The 10,192-nt window shown below is 36.2% G+C and overlaps 1 protein-coding gene across 1 annotated transcript in view; it reads left to right on the forward strand.

The window, feature by feature from the left end:
* Positions 1 to 9,034, forward strand: part of LOC306658963 (uncharacterized protein) — a gene marked incomplete at its 5' end in the record, with an annotated part of 142,810 nt that extends 133,776 nt beyond the window's left edge. Inside the window, 2 exons of the mRNA XM_079136235.1 lie at positions 6,489 to 7,437; positions 8,004 to 9,034. Coding sequence (XP_078992361.1) covers positions 6,489 to 7,437; positions 8,004 to 8,059 — 1,005 coding nt within the window. The 3' untranslated portion in view covers positions 8,060 to 9,034. The remainder of the gene's footprint in view (positions 1 to 6,488; positions 7,438 to 8,003) is intronic.
* Positions 9,035 to 10,192: the final 1,158 nt, after the last annotated feature.

Here is a 10,192-nt window from a genome sequence, read left to right on the forward strand (position 1 = left end):
TATTTTTTATGTGGTGCTGAGAATTTAACCCAGTGCCTCGTACATGCTAGGCGAGTACTCTACCACTGAGCTACAACCCCAGCCCCATGGTCAAGCCTATAAATCACTTGTTCTGTCTTGAGTCTGTTGTAATTCAGGAAAAGTGTTCTTTAATTCTGAGATTCTTAAACATTATCATTTCTTTTGTATTCTTTTTGTTTTGTTTTTTAAAGTGGAACTTTTCCTTTTATTCTTTTTTTTTTAACATTTTTTTATTTTTTTTTAATTTTAATTAAAAATCATAAATTTACATAGGGCAATGTTGTTTGATTCATTTTGTTATTGTTTTCCCTTCCGCCCTCCCCCCCCCCCCCCCTTTTCCCTATATACATTCCTTTCTTCCTCATTCTTACCACCCTCCTTATCCCTAACCCTAAACCTAACCCTAACCCTAACACTAACCCCTCCTACCACCTTCCCCGTATGTCCTCATCCGCTTATCAGCGAGATCATTCGTCCTTTAGTTTTTTGATATTGGCTTATCTCACTTAGCATGATATCCTCCAATTTCATCCATTTGCCTGCGAATGCCATAATTTTGTCATTCCTCATGGCGGAGTAATATTCCATTGTATATATATATGCCACAGTTTCTTTATCCATTCATCAACTGAAGGGCATCTGGGTTGGTTCCACAATCTGGCTATAGTGAATTGAGCAGCTATGAACATTGATGTGGCTGTATCTCTGTAGTATGCTGATTTTAAGTCCTTTGGGTATAGGCCAAGGAGTGGGATAGCTGGGTCAAATGGTGGTTCCATTCCAAGCTTTCTGAGGAATCTCCATACTGCTTTCCAGAGTGGCTGCACTAGTTTGCAACCCCACCAGCAATGTATGAGTGTACCTTTTTCCCCACATCCTCGCCAACACCTATTGTTGCTTATGTTCTTGATAATCGCCATTCTAATTGGAGTGAGATGAAATCTTAGGGTAGTTTTGATTTGCATTTCTCTTATTACTAAAGATGTTGAACATTTTTTCATATATCTGTTGATTGCTTGTAGATCTTCTTCTGTGAATTGTCCATTTCCTTAGCCCATTTGTTGATTGGATTATTTGTATTCTTGGTGTAGAGTTTTTTGAGTTCTTTATAGATTCGGGATATTAGCGCTCTATCTGAAGTATGATTGGCAAAGATATTCTCCCACTCTGTAGGCTCTCTCTTCACATTACTGATGGTTTCCTTTGCTGAGAGAAAGCTTTTTAGTTTGAATCTATTCCAGTTGTTGATTCTTGCTTTTATTTCTTGGGCTATTGGAGTCCTGTTAAGGAAGTCTGCTCCTAAGCCAACAAGTTGAAGGTTTGGGCCTACTTTTTCTTCTATAAGATGCAGGGTCTCTGGTCTGATTCTCACGTCCTTGATCCATTGTGAGTTGAGTTTTGTGCAGGGTGAGAGATAGGGGTTTAATTTCATTCTGTTGCATATGGTTTTCCAGTTTTCCCAGCACCATTTGTTGAAGAGGCTATCTTTTCTCCATTGCCTATTTTTGGCCCCTTTGTCTAGTATGAGAAAATTGTATTTATTTGGGTTTGTGTGCGTGTCCTCTATTCTGTACCATTGATCTACCTTTCTATTTTGGTACCAATACCATACTGTTTTTGTTACTATTGCTTTGTAATAGAGTTGAAGATCTGGTATTGCGATACCCCCTGCTTCGCTCTTTCTACTGAGGAATGCTTTAGCTATTCTAGGTTTCTTATTCTTCCAGCTGAATTTCATAATTGCTTGCTCTATTTCTGTAAGGTACATCATTGGGATTTTAATTGGAATTGCATTGAATCTATATAGCACTTTTGGTAGTATGGCCATTTTGACAATATTAATTCTTCCTATCCATGAACATGGGAGATCTTTCCATCTTCTAAGGTGTTCTTTAATTTCTTTCTTTAGTGTTCTGTAGTTCTCATTGTAGAGGTCTTTCACCTCTTTTGTGAGATTGATTCCCAAGTATTTTATTTTTTTTGATGCTATTGTGACTGGGGTAGTTTTCCTTATTCTCTTTCTGAAGATTCATCACATATGTATAAAAATGCATTGGATTTATGAGCATTGATCTTGTAACCTGCTACTTTACTGAATTCACTTATGAGTTCTAAGAGTTTTCTGGTGGAATTTCCAGGTTCCTCTAAATATATAATCATGTCATCAGCGAACAGGGATAGTTTGAGTTCCTCTTTTCCGATTCGTATCCCTTTAATTTCTGTGGTTTATCTAATTGCTCTGGCTAGAGTCTCAAGAACAATGTTGAATAGAAGGGGTGAAAGAGGGCATCCCTGCCTTGTTCCAGTTCTTAGGGGGAATGCTTTCAGTTTTTCACCATTTAGAATGATATTGGCCATGGGCTTAGCATAGATGGCCTTCACAATGTTAAGGAATGATCCCACTACCCCAATTTTTTCTAGTGTTTTGAGCATGAAGGGATGCTGTATTTTATCGAATGCTTTTTCTGCATCTATTGAAATAATCATGTGATTCTTAACTTTTAGTCTGTTGATATGGTGAATGACATTTATTGATTTCTGGATGTTAACCAACCTTGCATCCCTGGGATAAAACCCACTTGATCGTGGTGCACTATCTTTTTAATATATTTTTGTATGCGATTTGCTAAAATTTTGTTGAGAATTTTTACGTCGATGTTCATTAAGGATATTGGTCTGAAATTTTCTTTCCTTGATGTGTCTCTGTCTGGTTTAGGTATCAGGGTGATATTGGCTTCATAGAATGAGTTTGGAAGGGTTCCCTCCACTTCTATTTTATGGAATACTTTGAGGAGTATTGGAATGAGCTCTTCTTTAAAGGTTTTGTAGAACTCGGCTGAGAACCCATCTGGCCCCGGACTTTTCTTTGTTGGTAGGCTTTTGATGACCTCTTCTATTTCATTGCTTGAAATTGATTTATTTAAGTTGTGTATGTCCTCGTTCAGTTTAGGTAATTCATATGTCTCTAGCTATTTGATGTCTTCGAGGTTTTCTGTTTTGTTGGAGTATAGATTTTCAAAATAGCTTCTAATTATGTTTTGTATTTCACTCGTGTCTGTTGTGATATTTCATTGTTCATTCTGAATTTTAGTATTTTGAGTTTTCTCCCTTTTTCTCTTTGTTAGCTTGGCTAAGGGTTTATCAATTTTTTTTATTTTTTCAAAGAACCAACTATTTATTTTGTTAATTTTTCCGATTGTTTTTTTGTTTCAAATTCGTTGATTTCAGCTCTGATTTTAACTATTTCCTGTCTTCTACTACTTTTGGTGTTGGTCTGCTCTTCTTTTTCTAGGGCTTTGAGCTGTAGTGTTAAGTCGTTTATTTGTTGATTTCTACTTCTTTTGTTGAATGCGCCCCATGAAATAATTCTTCCTCTCAGGACTGCTTTCCTAGTGTCCCAGAGATTTTGATATGATGTGTCTTTGTTCTCATTTACTTCTAAGAATTTTTTAATTTCCCTCCTGATGTCTTCTGTTATCCATTCATCGTATAATAGTGTATTATTTAATCTCCAGGTATTGGAGAAGTTTCTGTTTTTTATTCTGTCATTTATTTCTAATTTCAGTCCATTATGATCTGATAGAGTACAAGGTAGTATCTCTATCTTCTTGTATTTGCTAACAGTAGCTTTGTGGCATAAAACATGGTCTATTTTAGAGAAGGATCCATGTGCTGCTGAGAAGAAAGTGTATTCGTTCTTTGTTGGATGGTATATTCTATATAAGTCGGTTAAGTCTAAATTGTTGATTGTGTTATTGAGATCTATGGTTCCTTTATGCATTTTTTGTTTGGACGATCTATCCAGTGGTGAGAGAGGTGTGTTAAAATCGCCTAGTATTATTGTGTTGTGGTCTATTTGATTACTGGAATTGAGAAGGATTTGTTTGACATACATGGATGCACCAATGTTCGGGGCATAGATATTTATGATTATTATATCTTGCTGATTTATGCTTCCCTTAAGCAGTATGTAATGTCCTTCTTTATCCCTTCTGACTAGTTTTGGCTTAAAGTCCCCATTATCTGAAATGAGGATGGATACTTCAGCTTTTTTGCTGTGTCCGTGTGCATGGTATGTTTTTTCCCATCCTTTCACCTTTAGTCTATGGGTATCTCTTTCTATGAGATGGGTCTCTTGCAGGCAGCATATTGTTGGATTTTTCTTTTTAATCCAATCTGCCAGTCTATGTCTTTTGATTGATGAGTTCAGGCCATTAACATTCACAGTTATTATTGTGATATGATTTGTATTCCTAGTATTGGACTCATTTTTGTTTTTTGACATGATTTGGTTTCTCCTTTATTTGGCTATTCCTTTAGGCTAGTTCCTCCCGTTGCTGATTTACATCATTGTTTTTCATCTCTTCCTCATGGAATATTTTGCTGAGAATGTTCTGTAATGCCGGCTTTCTTTTAGTAAATTCCTTTAGCTTTTGTTTATCGTGGAAGGATTTTATCTCATTGTCAAATCTGAAAGTAAGTTTTGCTGGGTATAAGATTCTTGGTTGGCATCCATTTTCTTTCAGGACTTGTTAAATGTTGTTCCAGGCCTTTCTAGCTTTTAGAGTCTGGACTGAAAAATCTGCTGATATTCTTATTGGTTTCCCCCTGAATGTAATCTGATTCTTTTCTCTCGTGGCCTTTAAAATTCTGTCTTTATTTTGAATGTTAGGTATTTTCATAATAATGTGCCTTGGTGTAGGTCTGTTGTAATTTTGCATATTTGGAGTCCTATAAGCCTCTTGTACTTGGTTTTCTATTTCATTCTTGAGATATGGGAAATTTTCTGATATTATTTCATTGAATAGATTGTTCATTCCTTTGGTTTATTTCTCTAAGCCTTCCTCAATCCCAATTATTCTTAAATTTGGCCTTTTCATGATATCCCATAATTCTTGTAGATTCTGTTCATGATTTACCATCTACTGTGTTTGGTCAACCTTGTTTTCAAGATTAAATATTTTGTCTTCAATATCTGAGGTTCTGTCTTCCAGGTGATCTATCCTATTGTTTATGCTTTCTAAGGCGTTTTTAACTTGGTTTATTGTTTCCTTCATTTCAAGGATTTCCGTTTGGTTTTTTTTCAGTATCTCTAACTCTTTATTGAAATGCTCTTTTGCTTCCGTTATTTGCTCTTTTAACTGTTGATTAGTGCGTTCATTTAATGACTGCCTTTGTTCTTTCATTTCCTTGTTTGCTTCCCTGATTGTTTTAATTATGTACATTCTGAACTCCCTTTCGGACATTTCTACTGCTGTGCTGTCATTGGGTTTTATTAATATAGTATCTAGGTTTGTTTCGGACATTTTCTTCCCTTGTTTTCTCATATTGGTCAGATGTCAATGGGACTCTGTGATATTGTAGATTTCCTCTATTGGCTTATAGTGACCCTGTAGATTTCCAGTGTATCACCTACCAGCCTTCAGTAGCCAGAAGTCTTGGATTAATTTGACAATGCAGTGCTTCCGAAGAACGCTGCCCCTAGCCCGCTACTGGTTCCAGGGAGAGAGACCTGGAGATGTCTCCTGTTGCACAGCCCTGGTTCCAGAGGTGGTTGTAGGTCGGAGGTCTCCACTGGCTTGGGGACTTGTGGCTGGCTCTGTGTAGACAGGCTCTCACTGGGTGATTTGCCCCGAGAAGCTAGCCTAGAGAGGCGCTTCCCGCTGGAGGGGGGCTGGGCTACTTGCGGAAGTCCCTGGTGCCCTGTGGTGGTCACTGAGGCAACCTGCGGGCTGGCTGGAACTGGGGGGGCAGAAGGGCTCTCACTGGGGGGCCTGTTCCGAGAGGCTGGAGGATCTGTCCCTGTGGGCGGAACCCACCGCCAGACTGCACTGAGCTGCCTGGGGGAGACGCTATCTGCCCTGTCCCACTCTAATAAGCCACTCGAATCCGGGCCTGCCGCCCAGCTGAGATTCGCTGGGTGGGGGAGACTCACCCCGTGGTTCTATTTTTGTCCGAGACTCTCAATGCCTTCCTTTCTTGAATCCTGGTTTCTGGAGCAACTGGAGATGCAGTCACCCTCTAGTCCGCCATCTTGGATCGCCCCATGGAATAAGCCTGCAGCTGGAGGGGGACAATGCTGCCTGGAGAGGTCTCTGGCTGCCCAGCCCTGGTCCCAGAAGCTGCTTGTGTATCGGATGTCTCTGCTGGCTTGGGGACCCGTGGTTGGCTCTGCATCAGGAGGCTCTCACTGGGCGGTCTGTCCTGGGAAGCTAGCCTAGAGAGGTGCTTCCCACTGGACTCTTTTGTATTCTCATAGATTCCCTTTCTTCAATTAACTTTTTTAACTTCTGGGAATGTATGCTCTTATAAGCTCTGAAGTTTAGATCTAATTTCCTCCAGTTGGATATCCATTTACTGCAACCCTTTCATTGTACATATTATATAGGTTATTTTTTGATTTCAAAGTAAATTGTGATCTATCATTTTGCTGAGTATTAGCTAAATATCTCATTGTTTTTGCTTAGGTTTCCACTAGTGTTGAAACAGGAAAACAGCTGCTGGATAAACATCACAGGATAGAGGATATAGTCACTATGATGAGACTAGAAACAGACACAATAAAACATGAGAACCAAGAAAAGGAAAAGAAATACCTTGAGGATATTGAAATTATAAAAAGAAAGTATGATGACCTTCAAAAGACCATCAAAATAAAGGAAGAAATACTTAGAGAGAATGTATTCCAGTATAATGAACAATATGATAATATGAAATCTGAGATTACAATGCTTATATTTCAACTGGAATATGAAAAACGAAAGAGGGAAAGACTCGAAACAGAAGTGAAGTCATACCGTGCCGGAATCATTGCTGCTCCCTCTCATCTTCGTGAAAGCCAGACATCAAATGGGTACCAAGAACTTGCTTTCCAGAGAGCCAGAGATAAATATTTGCATTCACAGGCCCAGATGAAGTTTGATTTCTCTTGCCTCCAAATTAATTATGAGGAGGTTTCCCAAGAACTTACTAAGTATAAAATAAAAGTCAGTAGCCTACAAAGTAAGCTCCATCAGACAAGACATGCTCTTAAAGAAATGACATTGGTTTTAGAAAATGTACAAAGAGACCTAAGGCAGACACAGTGCCAAATGGAAGAAATTACGCACACATATCAAAGTGAACAAACTAAAGTGAATAATTATCATGGGAAGCAGGATTCCACGGAAGAGAGATTGCAACTGCAAAATGAAAATATATTGCTTCAACAGCAATTACACGAACTTTACAACAAATCTGACAATAAAGACATGGTAATGTGTATCCAACAGGAATTTCATGATATTATAGAAAAATTTCAAGCTAAGAACAGAAACAACAATCTCATTCTGGAAAAAAAAATTGAGAAGTTAAGCAATCAATGCAATCATTTTGAAGAAAGACTCCATCAATATGAAAATGATAAAACAAAGAAAAGTAAGTATCAAATATGAAAATCACATGAATTGCCTTTGAAGAAAAATTAAAAGTAATGTTTGAATGGATAGAGGGCTGTTTCTGTTGTCTAAAGAACATAACAGTGGTTAGACATGAAGACAACACCTTCTGTATCCTTAGCAGAACTCAGAAATAAATAAGCATTTATCTCCAGAAGGTGGATTGATGTATGTGGTGATATTTGTCAGAGAAATATGTAAGAGTTAAGTATTATTAACATATAGAAATAATATAAGTGATTTATACAATCATTAACACAAATATCAGGTGGTAGTGAGACCACTTCAACAAGAACTGGCTTCACTACAAGTTTCATCTGATTATCACCTTAATTTAGAAGCAAATACACAGGATTTAAGAAGAAACCAGATTAAGTCACAAGTCAAGTATCATGAAAGTGGACATTTAACAGTAAATCTGAAGTTTTTTAAACAATAAAATGTGTTTTTGGATACTAATGTCAGTGTACAGCATTCTTTGGATTTCCATTATAATTAATTTTATTATCTTAATAGTGAGCTTATTTATTTGTTTTTGTTTTTCAGAACTGGAGGTAAACCCAGGGCCTTCAACATGTGAGGAGTGGACTTTCTCATATTAATCTTATAATTCTGATACTTGTCATACTACCTGACCATATGAATGTTGAACTGAAAAATGAAGAATGGGGAAACCTGAAGCTCTGATATTCAGCCACAGTGATAATTAAATCAGCGTACAACTATGGGGAAATTATATTTCATAGTAATGTTTTACAACATGAACTGTAAACAGTGAAATTTTTGATAGAAAGAATGCAATAATAATAATTGTTTTCCATTTGCTGCAGGATTTGAACCTAGACTTGCTAGACTTTCTGCAAACATAGTGTAGTAAAAATATCTACTTTTTTCATAATTATTTAAAAAATATTTTGTAACATGTGTTTTACTGCTTTCAAATCCTCACTTTATGTTTTTAGTTTATGTTTCTATAAAGCTTGTTATATATTTCTGATTTAGCATTTCAAGTTTGCTTTTATTTATCCTTTCTACACATTTAGTTTTCCAAGTTTCTTAGTTGTGCTTTTTAAATTATTTCTACTTTTTAAACTTTATTTTTAATGTACTCATCCTGGTTGATTATTATTTAGTAAACATATTACTCATTTTTAGACTTTGAAAAGTAAATGCAGAAGACTGTTTTCTTTCAATACAACTTCAACTATATTCACTGTAAAATATTTCTTTATAGGAAATTATTTGGTCACTATTCCAAATTACTCTTTAATCCAGGGGTTATGTAGGAAAATGTTTTGTTATTTTTTTCCACTCAAGTGGATTTAGACTTTATTTTTGGCATTGATAATGGGTATTTGTATGTATGTGTGGAATACACAATTTCACAAGATTGAATAAAGTGAGTATATACTAAATTTTTAAAAAATATTTGAATCTTTCTTGTTATCTACAACTAAATTTGAATTGCAAGTATTCACACATTTGATTTTTATGTACCCAAACCACCCAAAAGCCAGCTGATTAAACACTACCCTAAAAACCAAGTGGTCATTAGTAACTTTTTGAATCTAAATATCACATTATTGGTGTCTTATTTGTATTCTCTAATTTTTATTTCCTAATATGGACCTAAAGATTTACACTAACATTATTTTGCTATGTTAACACTGTGGCTGGTAACAATGTTTTATTTTTATTACAATAACTATAGTGTAATCAACCTTATATGCTTTTTTTAGTTTTTCACTGGTGCATTGTAGTTGTACACAATGGTGAGATTTGTCATTACATATTCATGCATTCATACAATATAAGAATATAATTTGGCCAACATCACTCTCTAACACTTCCACCTCTCCTACCCTGCCTCCCTCCCCTTGATCCCTTTCCTTTACTGATATCCTTTTGATCTTCCTGAGATCTTACCTTTTTTCTTTCTAGCTTCTTACATGTGAGAGAAAACATGCAACACTTGACCTTCTGAGTTTATTTATCATAATCCATTTTGCTGCATTTTTCTTTCTGCCTGAATGAAATTCCGTTGTGTACACAGGCCTCATTTTCTTCATCCATTCACCTACTGATAAACACCTAGACTGGTTCCATAGTTTGGTAATTGTGAATTGTGCTGCTTAAAACATGGTTATGTGGAAAGATAACTTTAATTCTTCAGGATAAATACTGAAAGATAGTAGAGCTGGGTCATGTGGTGGTTCCATGCCTAGTATTTTGAGGAATCTCCATACTGATTTCTATAGTGGATATACTAATTTGCCATCCCACAAAAATTTCAAGAGTATTCCTTTTCCTCCACATACTCTCCAGCATTTATTATAGGTGTATTCTTTTTTAAAAATAAAGATAAAAGTTTTATTTTGGCTCACAGTTTTTAAAAAAATATTTATTTTGATTCATTGTGCACAAATGGGGTACAATTTTAGTTCCTCTGGTTGTACACAAAGTAGAGTCATACCATTTGTATAATCATATATGTACATAGGGTAATGATGTTTGTCTCATTCTGTTATTTTTCTTCCCCCCACCCCTCAGTTTTCTTTATACAATCCATCCTTCTCCCTTCTTGCCTCCCCTCACCCCCGTTTATATCATCATCCACTTATCAGAGAAATCATTCAGCCTTTGGTTCTTTGGGATTATTTCACTTAGCATGATATTCTCCAATTCAGTCCATTTACCTGCAAATGGCACTATTTTATTCTTCTTTATGGTTGAAT

Source organism: Sciurus vulgaris, assembly GCF_902686455.1.
Source record: "Sciurus vulgaris genome assembly, chromosome: 4".
NCBI lineage: Eukaryota > Metazoa > Chordata > Mammalia > Rodentia > Sciuridae > Sciurus > Sciurus vulgaris.